The following is a 24,719-nucleotide window of genomic DNA, read 5'->3' on the forward strand; positions in this document are numbered from 1 at the left end:
TTCTCAACAGGTAGAACACATGAGTCCAAGAATCAAGGGGTAGACACGTAGGAGAAGCGCCCTGCTTGCCTCTTCTCCTAAGGACGCAGCTTGGAAAATTTGTGCATCCGAATCTAGCACACAGGGCACCACCTAGAAGCTGGTAGCCTGACAGCGTAGTAGAACTCTGAGCAGTGTGGGTTTAGAGGTCCTGGTTCCCAGAGGTAGAACACTGCCACCAGAAGACTCAGCAAAAGTCCCATGAAGCTGTAAGCTGTGGTTTGTTCCTGATCACTCTGAGATCCTCGTGCCAACGGATAAGCAAGGAAACAAGTCACTTTCTCAACAGGAGTAACGACCCCCATTCATCACGAAGAAGAAGGACTTCCCTTACACGTGAAGGGCAGAGAAAGACACATGTGGCAGCTAGGTCAGCCACAAAGGTCATCTTTTGATAACCCCTTGCTCAATTTTCTGTCACCTTTATTGAGGTAAAATTTACATACACTAAAATTCGCTATTTTTAAGTGAACGATTTTATGTTTGACAGATATATATATAGATAGTAATGTAACTACTACCACAGTCATATTACCTAAGACTTCCACATCTTCCCACAAAGTTCCCCTGTGTCCCTTTGGAGTCAAATCTCTCTTCCTCCGTCCTGGATTCTGGCACCCGCCACGAGCTTTCTATCGGCATGGTTTTCCTTTTGCTAGGATTTCAAGTACACGAATCATATAGCACATAGTTTGGCGTCTGACTTCTTTCATTTAGCGTAATGCTCTTGAGATACATCCGTAGTGTCGCCTGTAGTAGTCATTTGTTCCTTTCCACTACCAAGTATTATCCATTGTACGAATATATTTCAGCTTCTCCATTCGCCTGTGGCTGGATCTTCGGATCGTTTCCAGTTTGGGGCTATTATAAATAACACTGTTATAAACATTAAGTATAAGTCTTCATATGGACAAATAGTAAACCTACGCTTAACTTTATAAGACCCTCTAAGCTGCTTCCCGAAGTGCCTGGACCCTTTCGCATTCCCACCAGCAGTGCATACGTTCCAGTCGTTTCATCTATCTGCCCATATTTAGAATCTTCGGTCTTTTTAAACATATATATCTATCTCCTTGGTGAAGTATCTTATTTGCCACCCATATGTAGAGAGCCGGATCTGAGCCAGACCAGTGGCCAAAGCACTGGCAAAGCCATGCTTGGCTGTGTAGCAATCTGCCAAGGACAGAGAAGCGAGAACAGTTAACAGACAGCTGCTTCTAGTTGAGCAGAGATACCCGGGTACAGACAGGCCTTGGGAAATTGTTGCCGTCAGCAAGGTTCAAGTCTTGAGAGGAAGGCTCCCATTCCCTCCTTGACGGTCAAAAGTATATAATAAAAGCGCTGAGCTTGCCTCGGAGTCACTGTATCTAAGCAAAGCGCAGTGTTCCAGCCGGCCCCCGATTTTGTATATACTGTCTCTGTGTTTTTCTCCATCCTTCCGTCGCCCCTTCTCAAGTAGATTAACCCTCTAGCTGTGCAGGTCTCCGGCAAGTGGCGCCCAACGTGGGCCTGAGGACGGGGCGGGGTTCCACCCTCCCGTTGAGGGGAGGGCTCTGCCCACTGTAAATTTCATCCATCCATCCAGAGGAAAGGACACTCCTGGGGGACGCATCCAACACTTAAAGGTAAGTGTATGGTGAGGAGCGGATTGGTTTCGCTGGGTGTAATACATGGGAAATTCTGGTTCCCAAGAGAGGATCCTTTATGTCCAGATGCTTAAGGCTCTGCTTAGAGCTAGAGGCTGTAAAGTGAACGGAGAACAATTAACTGAGTTTTTACATGTGGGGCAAGAAACTTGTCCTTGGTTTCCAGAGGAGGGAACTGTAAATAGTCAGACCCGGGAGAAGATTGAGAGGCAATGACGAGGGCGCTGTACCTCTGAAGGGGCCGATAAGATCCCCACTTTTACTTTATCTCTATGGTCTCTAATAAGGGATTGTCTTGATAACACCCGAAAGGATCAGGGACTCCCGGGGGAGGTGGTGATGAGTGGGTCGCTGCACTGCGAAGGACTCGGAGGGGTATGAGGACCTTCATGCTCCTCCGCCACCTGAGTATAAGCAAGAACTAGAGAGAGAGGCTCGCAGAGATCAGCAGGCTCGGGGTCGAGGCGAGCATAGTCGGGAATGGACTTTGGCGGGCTGAGTCAACGCCCCCAGGGAAGTTACAAATACTGATGATGGGGAAATATGAGTAAACGCATGACCTCTGATCTTTATTTGTCTGTGTTATGTGGTGGTTCAGTTAAGAATTCTCATTACGATAGAAAGGAAAACGTATGTTTTAGGTAACAGAAGGCGTGAAACATAGAGATTTATTTTGAAGAAAATTAAAGGAAAGGTGTTTGTCTTAAAGTTGGTTGTTTCTGAAGGAGTGAGAAGAGGCACACTGAAGGGATGAGAGATGAGGGGAAATTTTATGTGATTAAGCTACATGAGATTGGAAATTAAAAGGCTAAAAGTAAGCTAAAGCAAAATTAAAGTTGTGTTTTAATGTTTCTTAGACTATTGGTCTGCTACTGATGTTAGGAAAAAGTGTTCTGAGTAGAAAACCAGGATTCTGTGCTTAATCGAAGTAATTTCTGTGTTTTATGTTGCATCGACCAGTTTTCTGAGGCTTTTAGAGAATATACTAACACTAGCCCAAAGTCTGAGGGCCGAACGCTCCTAGCTATACATTTCATAACTCGGTCTGTGCCCAATATTCAAAGGAAGCTCCAAAACTTGGAGCCTAAACCCCAACTCCACAGGCTGCCTTGAGGTCAGAGGTCTTTAAGGTGTCCAATAACTGGGACTGGGCAGAAAAGGAAGCAAAGTACAAAAAGGGTGCAAATTTTAGCTGCCATAATACAGGGACCATCTTGAGGTAATAAAAACCTTGCAGGCCTAGAGGGCCTCGATCTTGGTTGGCCATGAGTGGCATTGTCGAGACTGAGGCATAATCAATGTGCAAACCGCAGAAGGAAAGGCACTGGAAGGGTGAATGTCCATTCCAGCTCTGGGAGGTGGGGAGCGGTGGACCTCATGAGCTCTCGCTCCACGTAGCAAGCCTCTCATGAAAGGGCCGCTCTCTCCTTCAACAACGGCGGCCCAAGCACTTGCAAGCTCCAGTCCTAGAAAAATCCACCAGAATCACAACAGCGGAGCCTCAGGTCATCCTCGACATGGCAGGAAGGGAAAACTAAATGTTTACTAGATACTAGAGCTGCCTACTCTGTCCTGACCTGTCCCACGGGCCTCTCTCCAATGCTAACTGCATGGTGACAGGAATAAATAGCCAGCCCTCAAGGCAAATAGAAAGGCCCTACCACGTTTTGTTAAGTTCCCAACTGCTGTCAAAGTACAAGGAATCAACAGCTGGGTACATTTTATCTCGAATTAAATCCGTTTCTTATGAGTCCTCACAGGTTCCTCCAGGAAATAAACCTAATCTGTGAATCTGCGGAAGGTCTTAAGCTCTTGTTCCCGAAACTAGGTAAGTCCACATGTCCCAGGGAATCAGGGAACTTTTGTGTACTCTGAATTAACAAACTGCCAAGAAAAAATAACTTCATTGTCAATTCCCTCGACTGTTAACTTTGACTCGTCTCTCCTATCTTTTTGCTAAGTTTATACCTGCTAGGTTGTGAGGCTCCCTACCACTTCTAAATGCTGGAACGCCTCACGTTGTCTGCCTCCGGGGCTTTCGGAGATTATTATTCCCAGTAGGCAGGCACTCCAGCCCTATCTCAGCTTTGAGGAAGTTGCAGAAGACAGACTTTCCTTGAGCTCAGGTGGAGGCTTACTCTGTGCCGTGAGAACTTTTCTGCAGGTTCACTACTGGGACCTCACCCCGGGGGCTAAACGGCATGAGTTTGGGCCAGCCTACCATGTAGAAATTGTCCAGCCAGGGTGCAAGGAAAACATCTCCCTGCTCACCCCAGGAAAACGTCTAAGACCCCAACGGAAGCAGGACAAAAGATACATTGGATCTTTTTTATTTTTCTATCTGTGAAAACTGTGGGCCCCCATGAGGCTTCGAAAAGAAGTGTAGGTCAAGAGTAGAAAAACACAAAATAGGGTGAAACGTTTGTCGATCGGAAGGTTGTCGGCAACGCTGCTGGAGCTGAGCGAAATAAAGCACCAGATTCTAAGCTCCTGCGGGGCCTCAGCGTGGCGGGGGCCGCAGCGAGAGGTTGGCGTGATGTCTCACGCCATTTTGCTGGTGCAGCCTACCAAGGGGCCAGAGGGCAGAACTTATGCTGACTGTGAATCTGTGAATGAATGCATGGAAGGCGTTTGTAAAATGTGTGAGGAACGTCTAAAGAGAATGAATCCCAACAGCCCCTCTGTCCTGGATGACATCAGTCGGTTGTTTGATTTTATTGATGATCTGGCAGACCTCAGCTGCCTTCTTTACCGAGCCGACAGCCAGACATACCAGCCTTATAACAAAGACTGGATTAAAGAGAAGATCTACGTGCTCCTTCGTGGGCAGGCCCAGCGGGCCAGGAAATAGTTGTGTGGGAAGCATGCAGGGGATGGGGGTGGGCTTGCAACGTAGGTGTGTGCAGCGTGCTGCAGTGGGTGTTTTGTATTATAGCAATTCCGGTTCCATTTTGGTACGCTCTAGCCAGAATCGAATGTATTGGATGAAATGTGAGGATCTTGTTCAATCTGAAACCCCTGTCACCCCCTTTTTTTCTTTCTTTCCTTTTTTTACTTAAATATTTTTATGATTATTTAGATGGAAGTTGTTCTTTGTCAGATAATGTTGATTCCAATGCTTCGAAAACTTCCTATCTGCTTTACAATATTCACTGTACTAACCCTTCTTCAAGTTAGGGAGGTGGGTGGTGGTGGCACAGGTTAGTTATGGCCTCAAGATACAGCCCAGAGAAAAACAAATAAATATTCTTTAGTAAATAATAATAATGATAATAAAATAAAATAAAGCACCAGGTTCTAAATCAAGAGGAAAAGAAGGTTGAAATTGCCTACAGAATGATTTTCAAGTTTCGTACAGAAAAATATCATGGGTAAAGTTAATTGATAAACACCACATTTATAGGTGAAAATATGTAACAATTAATATCTTTAGTTGATGGCTCTGACAAATAAATGAAAAAGACTATCATCCCAATAGAAGAGTAGACAATGGACGTGAATTAATAATTCAAGAAATAAAAATCGTCGATGGCATAGGAAAAGATGGCCGACCTCATCAGTGACCAAAGAAATGCAGTATAAAACGGCAATGCGAAATATTTTTGGTCAATTATACTGACAAAGATCTTAAAAGTAGATGATATTCAAAGTTTGTGAGGATGTCGTTACCAATAAATAGTTGCCTAAATTGGTTCAAAGTTTTTGCTTATAGATACAGATCACAGAATGGTGGCTATCGAAGGAGAAATGGGGTGAGGAGCGGACATGGTGGGGAAGGCGTTAACTATATGGTGACGGAACAAATCTAGACTTCGGGTAGTGAGCACGCGATAGAGTACACAGACGCTGAATTATAACCTTGTACCTCTGAAAACTAGGTAATGTTATTAACCAATGTTACCCCAACAAATTTAATTTTAAAACGCTCGTGGAGGGCAATTTGATAACATAATATCTAAATTTAAAATGTATGCAACTTTCAACCCAGTATTTCCCCTTCTAGGAATGTATTCCAAGGAAAGGGTTGGGCAAGTGCGTAAGGATGCGTGTATAAGACTGTGCCATTGTTATTGGAGCAAAATTGGAAACACTCAGATGTCCTGGTCAGTCTCCTGCCCTCTATTTGGTCCTTTCCGTAAACACATAAACATGCCGAAGTCTCTCCCCAACTCCGTTCCCGCAAGCGAAGTCTCATTGCCTTCACTGCACAGCCAAACGTCCTGAAGCGTCCTCTGCATCTTTCCCCACTCCCTTACCACCCAGTTCACCCCATCTGCCCACCAGTGCTCTCACTAACATCATCAGCAGTGTTGCAAAATCCCATGCTGCAAAATCCAACAGACTCCAAGCATGGCCTCTCGGGAGCTTTTAATATCGTTGCCCACTTTCTCCTTTCGGAAACACGCTCTTGCCCTGGTCGCCATGACCCTGTACTCACCTGGTTTTGCTCCTTCCATCCTGCTGCCTCTTCTCAGCCTCCTTTGCTGGCTCCCCGGCCTCTGCCAGCACCTCACTCTGGACCTGCTTCGGGACTTTGCCCCAGGATTGCCTACTCGCTCCCCACAGCCTCCCTGAGGCACCGTGGCTTCTCCTCAGCCTCATTCATCCCCGAGGTGCCAACGGCCCCCAGACCTATGTTTCTAACCAGAGCTCCCTCTTCGGCTGCTGACTGGACACCTTGCCTACTAGATGTTACATGTTTCTCAGACTCAGCAGATCCAAACCTACACTCACCATACCCCCTCAGTCAATGGCACCACTGTTTGCCCAAGACAAACGTCAGTATTGGTTTTTCTCTGCCTTGCTGGGTTCAGTCAACATTAAGGCCTGTCCATCCATTTCATTGTAGTCCACCGCCATTACCCCTACCCAGACCACCGGCTATTCCCACATTGCAGCCAGGGGCGTCCTTCATGGCAACTCTGATCGTGACCTACTTGTAACTCATCCGGATTTCTCATTTCCATGAGAAAAAAGTCCAAATCCCTGACCGTGGTTTCCTGACCAGGGCTGATCTGTATGACTAGCTTCTTTATCACTTCTCCATCTCACCTCCAGGCCTCTCTACCGACCGACCCAACCCAGGGTGGGCAGCCCTCCCTTCTAAGCTCTAAGGCCTCCTTCCCTTCTCCCATCCACACGGTAGACTGCGTGCTTTCCTTCACTGCCTCCCTGCTTTTTAGAAGATGAATCTCATTCCACAAACCTGCAGGGGAAACTACTGGAACAGGCGCTGAGGCTGACCCACCCCTGGATGGACACAAAAGCCCCATGTTCCCCTGGAAGTCCATTGACAGAGAAAGAGGGGGTGGGGAGGGAGGAGGAGAGGAGAGGAGGAGGGAGGAAAGGAAAGGGAAGGGAAGAGAGCTCCTCTTTGCAGAAGAAGGTTTAGGGCCATTTTTCCCACGCAGGTAGAAAAACCGAGGCCCACTGGTCACCAGGACTCCTGGCTCCTCTTCCCTTCTGGAGGTGATCCCCAGAGATCGGCCCAGGGCTTGGGAAGGGGTTCCTCAGTCACTGATGACCTCTACCCTCTGTATTCACTCTGTAACGCTGACAGCCACTGCCTTTTGGGGAGACAAATGAGCCGTCCACGTGCTGTGGCTTATCTGTCAGAAAATAGTGAGGAGGTTCTTATTGAATTTTGACAAAATTCGGGGGAACTCTAATAAAAAGATAACTCCAAAACTCACCCGGGAAACGCTGGATTCAGCCAAACCCGCCCCACCCCCTCCTCCCCATCCCTAAGAAACTCATGCCTGTTCTCCCTGAACCTCCAAGTTCGGCAATCCATGTCTTCTGAATAGGTCACAACTTTGCTCCCCCTTGAGGCTCCCCCTGGTTCCAGAACTATATTCTTGGGACTTCGCCAACATTATAGAAACAGGCCATAGCTCATTGCAGCTCCTAGAACCTCTCCTCTCATTAGATAGGACCTGCTTAAGCAGGTTGGGTTGTGTCTGATTGTGACTGGAAACAATTATTTGACTGGTTGCAGCAGGACAGATCCAATTACTCCCAGGAGTTCAAGAGAACCACAGACCTTGAAAAAAGGCCAGTTCTGCATTTACTCTAAGACTCTGGAGCTCACGAGACTGTGACTAGGCTTTCTCCAAAGCTGTCTACTTGCCAAAGACCCGAAAACCTTCATCGGTTTGTTCCTCCAGGCGTGGGGCCCAGGTTACATTGTCCTCAACCTTCAGAATCCACTTACGGAATTCATAGACTATACCCTGCCCCCCAAAAGCATGGAACCTGCGGTGACAGGTAATGCTGACTGCCCACCTGAGTGTTCTGAGAACGTGGAAGGGAATTTTCCTGGGCATCGGGAAAAGGAGGTAGCCCAGTAACTATCCCAAAGCTGCGCCTCTTAGACTGGGGGTCCAGTGCCTCTGAGGGCACACCAGGCCGCAGGATAAATGTGGCCCGCACCCACGGTTCCTGCCCTCTCGCCTTTGCCACCGTGATACTCCAATGGAAGCATCTAAGAGGCAGAGAACTCCAAAGGGGTAATGTTGCTTGCTAACCCTAAAAGGCTATTCCTACCTGCCCTTTTAGGGACCCATGGATCCCACAGAACTATAATGATAAACTCTGAGTAACAAACACCCAGGCTCAACTCGCACACGTCTCCAGAATGGCCCGAGTGATGACTGTCTTGTGTGTGTCCATTCATTCCTGAGCATCTAGGAGCCCACCATGGTATTAAGTGGAGGAAGTAGAGGCTGATGTCTTGAAATATGCTTGCATATAAGTTCCCAAGGCTTCCCTGCTTCTAAAGGCTAATTGAAGGACATCAAGGCCAAGTTTAAGCTTCTCATAGCCCTCCATGGAGGCCCTGGAGAACAGAGACCTGCCCTTCGACTTCTACCCCAGCATCAGCAGCCACAACATTTCATTTCAATTCTTACAAAATACTTCCCTCCAGATATTTCAAAATTGGATGTGATGAAGGTATTATGCCCAATTTATGCCTTAAAGAGATTATGTAACTAGATAAGTTACAAAACTGGTTTAGAACCTGGCCTTGTATGACCCTAAAACCCATACATGCTCTTTCCTGCACGCGTCGAAGCCCCTGAGAAAAAAAAATTCTTAGTGCCAACCCCAGCACTCATAAATCTTGTGCAAAAAAAAGAAAAAAAAAAAGGAACTTCTCTCCAGGGCCTGGGATGGGGTGCAGATGGGAGTGAAACCTATCGGATACGGCGTTTCCTTTGGGGCTGATGAAAGCGTTTTGGAGCCAGAGGTGATGGGTGCACAGCACTGAGAACATACTACATGCCACGTTTAAAGAGGTTCGTTTTCTGTTATGTGCATTTCATCTCAATTTAAAAAAGCAATAGAGAAAAGAGAAAGGCTTCTTCTTTAACAGGCATTGTTGCTGACACCCTTGCTAAGACAGCAAGGAATTTAGCTTTCTAGTACAGGTCACACAGCTCCTGCTAATTTTCCTCAATCATCTGTCTCTAGAAGTTTCTGACACATCAACCTGAAACCTTGGGCTCTATGTCTTGACACTCCAGAGTATCCGGTGTGGCCCAGCCTTATATCGCCAGCCCTACCATTGCTACAGAAAACAAACAAACAAACAAACAAACCTAAGACTCCTCTGGAAAGGTTTGTTTTAAAAGAAGATGTTCATGAATGCTCGCAGGACTGGATTCCATGGATTTTAGTCAAGGAAAGTCAGAAAATCAGGTGCCCTGCTGTTATTACAGAGGCAAAACTCAGATTGTGGGTTCTAGTTCGGGGAATAATCTCAGGACAGAATTCAGGAAGAAATTATGTAAAATGACCTTTTCTATTGTTTCACTTATGCAATGTCATTCCAGTTTAAAAAAAAAAACAATAACTTTTATAAGCCACAGTATCTCATTCTCACATCTTCTTGCTGGAGTGAGAAAGTGAGGAGGGGACAGTGAACGGCAAGAACCATGTGCCGGGGGCCGGGCCAAGGTGTCCGAACGGGAAAGGGAATCAATATGGCTGCTTCCATCTTGAACTCGTCTCGACCGAGTCGCAAGAAAGTCCCCTGTCGATCGGGAGGACCTGCAAGGAGATGGACAGGAGTATCTCCTCCAGCCTCTGGCTCAGCGGTGACTACATATATGAGAAGAAACTGTTTGAGTCCAGAGGAAGAATCACCAGAAAAATCTAAGCCAAACAATTCCTGGAGCACACACAAGGCTGAGAATGGTTCAGGAACCAACGTGGAAAGACCTCACATCTTAGCCGTGGGAATGAATGAGCCCTGGATGAAAGGCCGCTATGGACCTACCCTAACACAGCTTAAAAGCAAGACTCAAAAAAAATCAGACTGATTCCAAGTAACCAACTGCATGTCAGAACAAAGCCCTACACAACTTAAATTAATACAATACAATCTATCATCTAACAGTGTAAACGTGACGATGTCTGGCAGCTAATCAGATATTACCACGCACGTAAAGCAGCAGCAAATAGGGCTCGTGGGCCGAAAGAACACTGATGAATAGAGACAGATCCAGTATTGACAGAGATAATGAAGTTATCAGACAAGGATATAAACGAGCTATCAGAAATATGCTCCGCATGTTCAAGAAGCTGGAGGAAAACAGAAACGAGATGAGAAGAGAAATGAAAGCTATAACAAAAAGACCCACACGGAACTTCTAGAGACGAAAACTACAACATCTAAGGCAGAAACTACACTGGATCCGATAAGCAGCTGATTAGACCCTCAGAAAAAAAGATCAGTGAGTTTGAAGATGTAGCAATAGAAACTGGTTCCAAATGAAGAATGGAGAGAGAAAAGAAACTGACAACGAATAAGCAGAATATCCGTGACCATGTGCCTTAAAATAGTGTCCACCCTCCTGATGCTGACCTGCAAGATTCTACCCACCTCGCCTGCTTATCTCTCTGGTTTCAACTCTACCACTCTGTCCTTCGCTCATGTCAGCCACACTGGCCTTCTCAGCTCTGCGTATCCTGGGCTTTCCCACATGCTGTTCACTCTACCTGGATGGCTCTCGCCGCTCCCAGGTGACTCTTAACCCTCCTTTGGATCTTAGCTAAGTATCACTTCCTCAGAGAAACCCTCCTTGACCTCCCGACCAGGCATGTCCTCTCAATACCCTTCGCACCCACACTTCTTTCTCCTTGGCAACATTTGGCACATTCGTGATCAATCAATCATGGCTTTAATGTCTTCTTCTTTAGAGTTTGTTCATCACCATTTTGCCGGTGCTCAGCTTAGTGCCCAAGGCTCCCAGCAGGAAAATGGCAGAGATGAGACTTCAGTGTTTGCACTTGACTCGCTCTCAAGGCATCTCTCTTGTGACAAGAAATTCTCTGACTTGATTTCTGCCCCCTCAGAGTAGAATGACTCTCTCAACTCAGTCCACAGCTGCCCTTCTTATACCTACAGGCAAACACCTTTCTTTTCTATGAGCTCCCTTGGAGAGGCCCAGAGACTGTATTAGTCAGAGAGCCGAACGGGAAAACGGGAAATGTGGGGTGTGTGTGTGTGTGTGTGTGTGTGTGTGTGTGAGAGAGAGAGAGAGAGAGAGAGAGAGAGAGAGAGAGAGAGAGAGAGAGACAGAGACAGACAACTGGACAGACAGACAGAGAAAGAATTGTTTTAAGGAATTGTCTCCCATGATAATGAAGGCTGGTAACTCCAAAATCTGCGGGGTGGGCAGGCTGGAGACTCATAGATGGGACTAGACTCTCAGACTCATCCAAGTTCAGGTCCGAAGGCCGTCTGCTGGCAGGATTCCCTCTTGCTCGGCAGAGGTCAGTCTTGGTTCTATTCGGGCCTTCAGCTGAATGGACGAGGCCCACTCACATTACAGAAGGCCATCTGCTTTACTCAAAGTCCACTAGTTAAGCGTTAATATCACCAAAAACACCCTCATGGAAACATCCGGAATACTGCTTGACCTAATATCTGGGCACCATGGCACAGTCGAGTCGACCCATAAAGTTAACTGTCCTGCCATCTAAGAGCCCCTCAGACACACGCTCTCTGCGCAGTCTTCCCCTTTCCCCTCCAGGATGAGTGAGGGGTTGATCTGACTCGTTCCTGCTCCCCTGAGGGCAGGTGGACCTGCTTTCTAAGCGTCTCCTCTCTTTCCTTTGCTTCTGCTTTCCCTGTTGTCTGTCTTCTTCTCTAAGAAGCCTGGCTCAGGCCTGAGTGAATGACTGGCTTTGGCTCTCTGTTCAGAGTGGTTTGTTTTCCTCTTCCATGCTGCTGGTCTTTATCCTTGGCTGATGTTTTACATTTATTAATGGAGGCAAGGTTGATTGTCCCAGCAGCCACTGGGTACTTCCTCTTTCCCCAAAAAACCTCTCTCCTGCCTGGTCCATCTGCATACCTGGGTAAGGCCTGCTGATCTGCGTGAGATGAATGGGCAAGGAGCTAGCCTTTGGGTTGCAGAAAACCTTAAACGGCAAGATGGAGAGGGTGCTCCTCTGGGATGTCAACACACACTTTAGCCGCAGTTCATTCAGTTTCTTTGGAGAATAGTCCTCCTGGATTTTTGGCCACATGGCTGGCTATCTACAGGCACGGGAGTAGGGGTAAAGGGGGGTCGGTATGGAATGTGAGCAGCTGATGGGTGCAGCTGTTCACCAAACAGACTTTCATTAATCCTCGACATGGCCTTCCGTCTCACACTCACCCCCTGTCCAGAGGTACCCTACTCTCTGGGATGCTGCCTGGCAGGCTCACGGTGTCTTTATTCTTGGCTGTGGCTTCCTCCGTTCCATTTCATCCATCAAGACATTTTTATCTACCTTATATCTTCCAGAAATTCACTGAAATCCCTTGTTCTGCTGATGGCCCATCCTGTTGTTCTCAGTATTATGAGTTTAGTTTTCTGTTTCTAATTTTAATGGAGTATCAGGAGGCGGGAAAGACAAACACACGGATTTCATTTGCCACACTGCAAGGAAGGAAGTCCAGACTAACCTTATAAAAAGCTAACTTCCTTCTTTTTACAAAGTTTTGATCCACACCAAAGCTCAAATTCCTACTGGAGGTACTACTTGTGTTATGAACATTTATGCCCCTTGTGTAAGTGAAGGCTGTGAGCACATCCGATTGACAGAGCGATGGAGGTCTGTCCGTCTGGATGTCTTACATTACATGAGGTGTTGTACTTACATAATTTGTTTACTTCACATGGATAGCTGATGAAGGAGGTATTAAAAATCTTCATCTTAAAGAGGAGTTAATTGGGCTTAGAAAGGTAATGAATGTGTGGAAATATCGATTATTTTCACTTATTTAATAAATACTTAGTAAGGGCCTTTTTGTGCCAGTCACTGAGCTAGGTGCTGGAGAATACAGGAATAAATAAGGAAAAGTCCCTGCCCTCCTAGAGTTAGGCGTAGATGGATGACAAACAAACAGACTGATGACTGTATCAGTGCTGATGGAGCTCACGGGGAAGAGCAAAGCTGTAAAAGGGGTGGGGAGGCCAGGAGTTGGAATGGGGGTATCCTGTATACTGGGCGAGAAGGCCTTCCAGAAAAGGTGACATTCGAGACCCGAAGCAGGACAATACGAGCCTCCTTTTGGACAAAGGATAACTGCAAAAATGAGTTTTCCTTCAAGAAGGCGATCGGCTCTAACTAAATGGAGATTATGAAGGAAATCCTTGGACCAAAAAATATTTTGATGATTTGGAGACCGTGTGGGTACTTCTGCGAGAAGCTGACTTTGCAATCTTAGGGAATTATCCCAAGATCCTTGATTAGCTGATCATTCAACTCGGGCAAAAGAACAGGTCAAATTAAAGTCAAGTCGGTTCCGTTCTCTACCATAAACGACAGATCCCTCCATTTGCTCTTCCTACCATTTGTCAGAAAGAGATAACAACTCTTGTCGAATTGCTTGACTGCAATCAGTCTTTACTATCTAAAAGAACAAAACTTTTGTTTTGTTAGACATCAAGGTTTGTAAAACGAGTTTTAAATATTTACAAAGATCCATACAATATGCTACCATTTATGTAAAAAAGTAGGAAAAAGTATATATATATATACTTTTATATATATATATAAATATGTATATATATATATACATATATATATATGTATATATATATATACACACACACGCATATATACATATATTCACAAACATATGCGATGGACCGCAAAAAAATGCCACGTGGTCTTCTCATCCCTGCATGTGCACCCTTTGCAATGTGACTTTGCAGCTCTTTCTATCAAGGAATGAAGTCTGTTTCTCCAGGACCCTTGCATCTGGACTTGGCCATTTGCTTTGATTTAATTTGCTTTGGCCAAAGATTCATTAGCAAATGTAATGAAGGCAGAGGCTTGAAAAGTGCTCGTGCTTTGGAGTGTGCCCTCTTTTACTTCTGGGAAGTCTTCTGCCATCACATGAGGCTGGACTAACTTGCTGCGTGATGAGAGGTGTGTGGCTGTCATACCAGCTGACGTGGAGCCAACTTCTAGACGTGGGGAGACTCTTGAGTCCAAAAAGCCTGTCAACTGTCAGACTTGTGACTCGGGCCATTCTAGAGCATCCACCTCGCAGAGCAAGCCTGGATAAGAACCGCCCAGCTGGCTCCTGGAACTTTAAGCAAATACAAATGCTTGTGTTAAGCCACTAAGTTCTGGAATGATTTCACATGCAGAAAAAGCCAACATAAACACGCAGAGCATCCCTGGATAGACTTCTTTGCTGGTTACACTGTTTGCCTGGGCGGGGTAGGGTGATCGGAGTGGAGGGAACACTGGGTCAGTGGTAGGGACGAGCGAGAGAATTTTCACTGTATTCCTTTTCGGACCTTTTGAATTTTGATCCATATGAATGCACGTATGTTCTAAAAACTAAATACAATCGTAAAACGTTAAAATTAGAAAGCATGACTGATGGAGAAGAGAGTTTTAGTTCATAAATTGTACTTCTCATTACTACTGCAAAAGTGAACTGAAATCGAACATATAGGGTTTGTTGTTTGTTTTCTTCTCTCGAATAGACCTGAGATATCTCTCTTCCAGCACAATAACAGCCTGAACGTTCTGTCTGGTGTTTGAGACCGCAGCCCAGTCCCTGCGCTGTGGTCTATTCGTCTCTCTCTCCCTGCGAAGCCCTGGCAACCACTGATCATCTTACTGCTTCTACTATTTTGCCTTGTCCAGAATGTCATCTAATTGGAATCATGCAGTATGCTATGTACTAAATATTCGTGTCTCCCCCAAATTCATACTTTGAGACCTAATCTCCGGCGTGATGGTGTTTGATGATGCGACTCTGGGAGGTGATTAGGTCACGAGGGTGGAGCCCTCATGAATGAGGTTAGTACCCCTTTTACCCCCGTTTAGAAAGAAAAAGTGCAGCTCGCTGCCGGCGTTCATTTAACATCACGTGTAGGCATGCTGTGTTTTCTAGGATCTGACATTTTCAGCGATCGAGAATGACTATATTTTGTAAATGGGAATACCACGATGAAAAGACAGAATACTATAAATAAAACGATGTTATTTGTTTCCAAAGACAATCGATCTACTAGAGCGATGCGAAAATGATATAAATAAAAGCGAAATATTTCATGGTGAACTTTGGTGGTCGGGTTAGGACTGTAATCCACGAGTTATGTCTGGGAAAACGCTGCAGCCACAAGCGCCGCCGGTGTGTATTCTTGGGGAAAAGGGGGAAAGGGTTAAAAAGAAAGCCCACAGAGATCCCTCGACTCACCCCACATGTGAAGTTAGAGCAAAAACACAGTCGTCTAGGAAGAGAACCCTCTCATCAGACACCCAACCTGCCAGTGCATTGACCTTGGACTTCCCCGCCTCCAGAACTATGAGAAATAAATTCCTGTGTTTATAAGCCACCCAGTCTATGTGACAGTAGGCCGAATGGACGAAGAAGACACAGTACTTTTCAGACTGGCTTCTTGCATTTAAGGTTCCTCCACATGATTTTGTGGCTTGATAGCTCATTTCTTTTCGGCACTGAAAAACTGTCCATTACTGGGATGTATCAGTCTGTTTGTCCATTCACATATGAAGAACATCTTGGTTGCTTTAAGCTTTTGGTATTTATAAACGAGGCCAAACATTGGTTTCAATATGGTAAATATTGATTGCAGATTTTCGTGTGGACATAAGCGTTCAGTTCAATCGGGTAAATACCCAGGCGCACAATTGCTGGATCGTATGGTAAGGCTGTGTTTAACTTTGTAGGTAACTGTCAAAACATCTCGTAAAGTAGCAGTATCATTTTTCATTCCCTCTAGTCATGAATAAGAATTCCTGTTGCTCCTCATTCTTGCCAACATTTGATATAATCTGTGTTGGCTTTTTGCCGTTCTAATAGGTACATAGTGGTGTTCTGCCGTTTACTCTGCAGTTCACTAACTACATATGATGTCCAGCGTCTTTTCCTATGCTTACTTGCCATCCCTATATCTTCTTTGGTGAGGTGTCTCTTGAAGTCTTTTGCTCGTTTTTTAATCTAGTTGCTAATTCGGTTATTTTTTTTCCCAGCTTTATTGATGTATTTGACATATAACCTGCATAAGTTTATGGTGTACGACGTGATGATTTGATATATGTATATAGTGTGAAATGATTATCACGAAAAGGTGTGTGGTGAGAACATTTAAGAACTACTCCCTTAGCTACTTCCAAATATATGACACAGTATTTTTAGCTATAGTCACCATGCTGTGCATTAGATCCAAGAACTTATTCATCTGATAACTGGAAGTTTGTACCCATTCCTCCCATCCTCCCCACCTCTGCCTATCACCAATCTACTCTTGTTTCTTTGAGTTTGCCCTTTCTTTTTTACATTTCACATGTAAGTGAGATCATATAGTACTTATTTTTTTCCACCTGACTTATTTCACTTAGCATCATGCCCTCAAAGTCCGTCCAAGTTGTAAATAACAGGATTTCCTTTGTTTTTATGGCTGAATAATATTACATTGTATATATGTGTGTGTATATATATATATACACATACATACATACATATATATATACACACACACACACACACATATATATATATGTATACACATACTACATTTTTCTATCCGTGCATCTGTCAACCGACATTTAGGCTGTTTCTATGTCTTGGCTACTGTAAATGCTGCTGCAGTGAACATGAGGGTGCAAGTATCTCTTTGAGATGGTGATTTCCTTTCGTTTGGATAGAGACCCAGAAAGTGGGATTGCTGGATCCTATGGTAGCTCTAGTTTTAATTTTTCGAGGAACCTCCATACCATTTTCCATAGTGACTGTATCAATTTACATTCCCACCAAGAGTGCACAAGGGTTCTCCTTTCTCCACATTAGAAAAATCCAGTAGTCCACCTAGAAACAAGCAACTTTACTAAGCACAGGGTATGTTCTTCAAGATCCGTGTGTGTAAACATATGTATAATTAAATGGAATAGCCCCTGGTCCCATGGAACTCCCAGTATGGAGAGGACACAACCAATACATAACGCCCACAAGGCAGTGAGTTAAGTGCTAAGGAGTTAAGGGCTAAGAGTTAATGAGGGATACGGGTTCTACAGTGACCTGAGAGCCAAGAAGGTTGCGTGGAGTTAGGGGAAAGGGGACTGAGGAGCGAGGATGGCAGAAAGGTTTCTGGAAGTGAGATTACTGAAGGAACGGAAGTCAGAGAGAGCTCGGCAGTTTCCAGGGTCTGCGAGAAGTTCAGTCCTTCTGGAGCATTGCGACAGCCCAGGGGTGGGGAAGTGGAAGGGAGAATTTCAGGCGAGAAGAATGAGCGATAAGGCTGGAGGGGGCAAGCAAGCATAGCTCGCGAAGGGCCTTGCAGGTTATGGCAGAGTTAGGCTTTATCTCAAGGTCAATGAGAAGCCGGGAAACTTGCTACGGGGGGAAAGGGAATTAAAGCCAGCAAGACCGGAGGTGGGAGGTAACCCACCCGTCCATTCAACAAGTATTTATTGACTATCCATTCTACGCCAAGCACTGTTCTACGTGTTGGAAGTACAGCTGCGAACGAGAAAGGAAAGCTCTTGCTCTCGTTGTCCTTATAGTTTAGTGGGGGAGACAGCTACACAAATAAATAACATCAGAGAGTGATAACTGCCGTGAAGGAACAGAAATGGGCAACAGAGAGGAACCGGCAGAGGGCAGGAATAGGGTACCACGGGGAGAGAGGCTGTGTGGAACATTAGGGAGCTGAAAGCAAAGATGCGGTTCATCTCTGCTAGACGAAGATGTGGCCCCGCTGGTGTTGAGCACCGTTAAGGACCAGCAGAGCCCATGTGTGTAAAGGTGCCCTGAAATGGAAGCACACGATTGTTGGTGCAGCCCTCCTGCCTGGCGACGCAACCCTGAGTTTAAAAAAGCAGTGATATGGCAAGAATCTGGCTTCCTCCTCGATGCTGGTAGGATCCTTCTTGGGCAGAGGGATCAGGGAGCAAGGGAGAGGTCGAGACAGATGAACTGTTCTCAGTAGCATACTACTTCCTACAAATCCTATATCACTGGTTGAATAAGTTAGGGATGTATAGGATACATGTCTCTCTCTCTCTCTCTCTCTCTCTCTCTGTCTCTCTCTCTGTCTCTGTCTCTCTCTCTCTGTCTCTCTGTCTCTCTCCTCTTCCCTCTCTCTCCCCCGCCCCCTCTGTGTTTTCTCTTCTTGCCAATCTCTAATCTAATCTGAACATTGCAGGAAGGCCTGCCTCTCTGAGACTAGCACATTTATTTAAGCTGTGAACTGATAAGAAGGAGCAGACTTATAAAAATTTGAGGGGGAAGCATTCCCCCTCAAAGAAGAGAGAACAACAGGATGGTGGTGAATTTGAAATGTTTAAGTGCAAGAAGAAAGAGAGTGGCTGGAGTGTAGAGTGACTGAGTGGGGACTAGTGGTAAATGAGGTTTGAGAGGGAAGCTGTGGCCAGATCACTCAAGATCTCAAGGGTCTCGCTAAGGCGTTTATATAAGGCGTTAAGAGAGAGGAATGGTCTGGCTCATTTTTTGTTTTAAACATTACTTTGGCTTATGTATAAAGTATGGGTTATAAAGGGGCAAGAATGGAAACAGGGAGCCCAGGTGGGAGACTGTTGTAATAGTTCAGGCGAAAGAAATGGCTTCAATAAGGGCGGAAGTGATGGAGAAGTAGAGAAGTGGCCAAATTCAGAATCTCTGGGAGGGAGACTTAAGACCTACTAATGAACTGGACGTGCTGGGGCAGGGGTAGCAGTGCTGAGGAAGGAATAAGAGAAATCAAGGGAGATTCCCAGCCTTTGGCTTGAGCAGCTGAGTAGATGATGATACCGTTACCAAGATGGGGGTGTGGAGTGGACGTAGGGATGAAAGATCCGAAGATTCCATGTCGACATTAGGTTTGAAAAGGCATTCGCATGGAGCAGTCAAATAATTTTCAGTATAGAGACTCTGTATATCTTTCCTTAAAAGATATCTCGAAATATTTCACGCGTTTCATGCTACTGTAAACGGTAGTTTTAAATTTCATTTTTCTACTTTTTCACTGCTACTACGTAGAATTACAGTTGAGTTTTATATATCGACCTGGTATCCTGTGACCTTGCTAATTTCACTTATTAGTTCTAATTCAGTTGTTTTTCTTTTTTCTTTTTTTTTGGTATTTGTAGATTGATATTTACGGTAAAAAATCAGTGATAATTCTTAGTGTTGTTCTCCTGTCTATACTGTATCTTTTCTTCTCCAGGTACTTTTAAGATTTTTGTCTTTATTTGTAGCAATTTGACTGTGATGTGTCTAGGCGTGATTTTCTTTGTATTTTCCCTGCATGGGGTTCATTGAGCTTCTAGGATCTATGAATTGATATTTTTCTTCAAATTTCAAAACGTTTTGGCCATTATTTCTTTAATTTTTTCCTACTCCAATCTTTCTCTCTTCTTAGTCTAGGATTGCAATCATACATGTATTAGATCATTCGATATTGTCCGATGGTCATTGTTCTTTTTTCAGACTTTTTTTCCTCTCCTGGGAGCATCACTCTGGATAATTCCTATTTTCAATTTCACTGATCTTTCCTTCTGCCGTTTCTAATTTACTATTAATTCTGCCCAACGGATCTATGTTTCAGATGCTATATATTTCAGTTCTAGAACTTCCAGGTTTTAAAAAATGGTTTCTACTCCTTTAGTGAACTTATCCATCTGTTTACCCAGTATGTTAATCTTTTCCTTTAAATCCTTAAGTACATTTATAATAGCTGGTTAAAAGTTCTTTGCTCTTTCCAACATCTCTATTATCTGGGATCAATTTCTATTGCCTTTTTTTTTTTTTTAAACCTGGTTATGGGTCACATTTTCCTAATTTTTTTCATGTCTAGCAATTTTACATTTTATGCTAGACATTGCGAATGCTAAATTTTCTTCAGTGTCAGGATTTTGTTGCCTTCCTTTAAAGGAATTTGTGTTTTGTTATGCCCAAGAGTTAAATTACTGGCAGATAAGCTTGATTCTTTTGAGGCCTATTTGTCAGCTTGAGTGGAAACGTTTAGAGTGGCACATGATCTAGGGTTAGAGTAGCCCTACTCCTAATACTTGGCCTTGCTGGGGTCTCGACTGAATGCTCGGAGTACTTAGTGAGGTCTTCTGATCCTGGATAATAGGACCTGTTCTCTCTCCCAGTGCTGGGGACTCAGTAGCCGTTCTCTGCCGTGCTCTGCTTAGATTCCATCTCACTATGACATCAGAAAGTGCCATTGGGCAGAAAGCCAGGGAGACAGTGGAGTTCACTTTGTATGCCTCCTTTCGCTTGGGGACCACGACCTTGCACCACCTCTCGTACAATATCCCCAAATAGTAGCTTCACATGGTTTGTCCAGTCTTATAGTTGTTTACAGTAGGAGGGCTGTATAGTGCAGAATTTCGAATACCATATTTATGCAACTCATTCTCTACTTTTATAGACATTAAGTTGTTCAAAATGACAGTCTAGCATAATAATTAAATGTACAGCTCTGGGGTAAATTCCTAGCTCTGCCACTTACTGGCTATGGGTTCTTGGGGGAAGTTACCAGCTAATTTCTCCACTTATAAATTGAAATAGGATGATAACGACCACTTCATAGGGTTGCTCTGTGAAGTACAGGAGATAACTATATGTGAAATGCTTAGAACAGTCCTTGGAACACAGTGAGTACTCAAAAACCTTAGCTATTATTATGCCATATTCTTAATGTTACAAACAAGCCTAAAAAGAACATTCTGGAACATGTCCATCTCTGGAATTCCTGGGTCAATGGATATATGCCTTTTATAATTTGTTAGATATTGCCAAATGCTTTCTAAAAACACTGCACTAATTTGCCATCCCACAACCTGTTTTTCTAAACTCTTGCCAAGTCTAAGAGATATGGCCAAACCTCTAAATTTTTGCCAATATGATATATGAAAAGTCTAATCCCCTACCCTTTTAAATTATGGGACAGTGTTTGAGCACCCTCTCGTATTTCCTGGCTCTCTGTACATTTTTTTTCCTATGACCTCCTGTTAGTTACACTCGTGTTGGCTTATTTTTTTTTTCTTCTTCTTTTTTTTTTTTAATTCATCCAACTAATTGTATTGAGAGCATATTAGGGATACAGTCTGAACAAGACAAAGCCTCTCCCTCATGAAGCTTAAAATCCAGTCTTCGAGAGAGAAAATTAGCAAGGAAAGAATAAAATAATCACGAATCCTGTGAGAAGAAAACAAAGAAGACGTGAAAATCACGAGTAAGCGGCAGTAAGGAGAATGGGTGGTGGGGGCCGTATCTTTCTTAGAAAGACTGGTGGTTATGCAAGGAGCCTTTGAAGAAATGAAATTGAAGCTGGGAACAGATGGTTGAGAAGGAGCAGGGGATCGTGTTTCAGGCAGAAGGAACAGCCATATCCAAAAGCTTTCATTCTGGAAGGAAAAAAGGCCCTCAGCCCGGTTCAGGAACAGAAACGGCCATAGGAACAGAAGGAACGGAAGGCCATAGTGTCCTTGGTGAGGGGAAGACTGCCACCAGATGATATTGAAAAGGTAGGCAGGTGCCACAAGAATGTGAATTTGATGTCAAGTGCAATGGGGAGCCAATGGCAGGTTTTAAGCAGGAAACCGACATGATCTTAAATTCTAGCTCTAGCTCTTTTGTGAGTGGATAGGAGCCGAATGTGGATAAAGGCAAAAAGGCTAGTTAGGAGACTATTGCAGGAATCTAAGCAAGTGACAATAGCTTGGGTAGAGTGGAGACCCTGGAGATTGAGGGAAGAGAGGAGATTTACGATATTTCTGGAGGGATGACTGGCAGGACTTGGTAATGAATCAACTGTGGGGGTTCGCGGAGGAGCGAAGTTTCCGAAATGACTCCTCGGTCTTTAGTTCAACCCACTGAGTGAATGGAGTATGAATAATGATGGGGAAGACAACGGGAGAGGAGTAGTTTGGGAGGTGAAGTGAGAGGCGGGAGGTTCAGACTTGGACATGTTAATTTGGAGATGATGGTAAGACTTCCCGATGGAGGTGGTAAGAAAGCCCTGGATATGTGCTTTAGAAACTCGAAAGAGTGGTCTGGATTAAACATAAATTTAACAAGAAATGCTTTTCACGTTTTCACCATGAAGCCTGAGAGTAATTAAATTTAATGACGTGAACATTTAGAGTTTTACCATTTAAAATGATTTAGCTGTTAACTAGACTTATTGCGGTGATCATTTTACAATATATATAAATAGCAAATCATTACGTTGTACATCTGAAAGTAATATAATGTGCTGTATGTCAATCGCATTTCCATTTAAAAAAAGAAGCAATGAGTTGGAAAATTTGAAAAAATGACATAGCAATGAAAAGATCTTGCACTTACATCGGGCCTTTTTGTCAAAAAACGCAATGCACATTATCGAGTCAGAATGGCTGATGGGAATTAGGAAGAATTCAGCAGGGAGGAGGCAGGAGAAGGAGTGGCACCCTCGTGTGTGTGTGTGTGTGTGTGTGTGTGTGTGTGTGTGTGTGAGAGAGAGAAGAGGAGAGAGAGAGGATTTTGTAAATGGGATCCTACCGTCTGGAGCCCTCCCCCATAATCAGGTGTTCTTGTCTGCCAGGGCAGAATCACTTGGCCACAGTTTACAAACACTAATCTCCTCGCTTCTTGAAAAAGATAGTTTAGATGCCATAGTACCTGGGGAAGGAGTGTTTCTTTTCCAGGGTTTCATATTTAGCCTTTCTGGATCAGGACCTTTGTTTTGGTACAGTAAATAAATGAAGTGTTTAGCTTGTTGCCTGGCACGTTGTAAGTGCTCAGTCACTCACTGTAGTTATTAACATTGGAAGGGAGAGCCTGGCCTGAAAGCCGGAGGTTCTGGGTCCATTTCTTGATTGCAAATAACAAAAAAGAAATTCTAATTAGTGTGAGGGGAAAAAAGCAAGGCACTGACTCACGAAGCCTGGAAGACTAGGCAGGTACATCACAGAACTATAGAGCTGCAGAAACCAAGGACCCTGGAAGAAGCAATTCACTGCCTTCTATTTGTCTCTGCTTTTCTTTCCATGTCGGCCTGATTCTCTCTTGCTGCAGAAAGGTCTTCTCCATGTGACAGAGAACATGGCCGTGCCTGCTAAGCAACCCTAGGAGAAAGAATGCTCACCCAGGCCCTGCTTCAGTGAATTAATCCCAGGGAATGGCTCTAGTGGGCTTGAGGGCACATAGCTAATCCTTGGGCCAATTACTGTTGTCAGAGGAATGAGACATTCTGTTTGACTGGGCATAGGTCACAAGTCCAGCAGGGGGACTTCTTGTGGAAAGTCACAGACCAAAACATCACAAAGCACGTGTTTTGTTTTGTTTTAAATCATGAGGAATAAAGAACACCAGGTGTATGAAAACGCCATATGCATATTATCTTAGCCAACAATATTGATCAGGCCAAATTACTTTAACCAAGCTCATCAGATAGTAAGTTTAGTATTAACTGGTGGTGAAAGTCATAACTATTTAAAGAACGTTCAAAAACTTTCAACGACAAAAATAGCATAAACTTAATAAGGTGTCAAACTTAGTGGCTTTAAATGGCAGGTTAGGGAAGCAACCTAAGAGTTGTTATCTAAGAGGTAGAAGCACTACTTCTGAATGAACGGTGGACAGAGGTACGGCATCTCGAGTGAAACTTTCGTCCAAAAAGGCACAGACTGCTAGTGCTGGAGGGAATCTGAGACCAGAGATGTAGGCATGACCTCCAACGTTACACAGCAGTCGCCGGAGTAGCAGGATTAGGGCTCAAGTCTTTCAAATACCAGGACCTTTGTTTTGGTACAGTAAATAAATGAAGCGGTGAATTGCCTCTCTTCCTTACTCATCCTGTTGGAATTGGACGGATCCTTACCTAACTACGAAATACATTTAGAATTTGATCGTAGTGTGACAATGCAATCATTTGGATAGGACGTGGCGGGGGGGCGGTATTGGGAGACTCCCGGGAGAGACCCAGAGTGGTCGAGCTTCATTCCTATATGTTTGGAGCTCATAGTATTGGTGGGGAGGCACCTGGCCAGGGAGCGACAGGATGACACTCCTTTCTTGTGCTGGGGGCAGCAATTGCCGTGAAACTAAAGAATACCTAGTAAGTGCTCAGGAAATAAACTTGGCTGACAAGTGATTTGGTAACAAATAACAAGAGCCTAAAAAGGTTCTTATCATTTGATCTACTAGTTATACAAGTAGAACTTACCTTAGAAAGTGCTCAAATATAAACCGCTATCTCTGATCTTGGAAGCTAAGCAGGGTTGGGCCTGGTTAGTACTTGGATTGGAGACCACCTAGGAAGACCAGGTGCTGTAGGCGTAAAAAATTAAAAAAATAAGGGATTGTAAGCTTGCAATCTGTGAGGTCAACCCAGGGTTGCCTCGCCTAAAAAAAGAAAAAAGAAAAAAAAAGAAACCAATATCTATTTTTTTTAAAAAAAATCATCATTGCAATATTATACAAGCAAAAACTTCTAAACGAATATCTAACAATAGGAAAAAGTTTAAATATAGCAGGATAGATGTATATGATGACTTGCCGCA

General features: G+C 44.2%; 1 protein-coding gene and 1 long non-coding RNA gene across 2 annotated transcripts; one reads left to right on the plus strand and one right to left on the minus strand.

Moving 5' to 3' along the window:
• Positions 1-445: 445 nt before the first annotated feature.
• LOC120600657 (uncharacterized) lies at positions 446-24,483 on the minus strand. The gene is made up of 2 exons (XR_005652251.1): positions 24,383-24,483; positions 446-1,780 (listed from the first exon to the last, which is right to left on the minus strand). It is a non-coding gene; the product is annotated as an uncharacterized LOC120600657 (long non-coding RNA).
• LOC120600655 (enhancer of rudimentary homolog) lies at positions 4,222-5,134 on the plus strand. The gene has a single exon (XM_039860125.1). The coding sequence runs from the start codon at positions 4,222-4,224 to the stop codon at positions 4,534-4,536; it is 315 nt and encodes a 104-aa protein (XP_039716059.1). The 3' UTR covers positions 4,537-5,134.
• Positions 24,484-24,719: the final 236 nt, after the last annotated feature.

The sequence above is a fragment of the Pteropus medius genome, unplaced genomic scaffold (assembly GCF_902729225.1).
Source record: "Pteropus medius unplaced genomic scaffold, Ma_sr-lr_union100, whole genome shotgun sequence".
NCBI lineage: Eukaryota > Metazoa > Chordata > Mammalia > Chiroptera > Pteropodidae > Pteropus > Pteropus medius.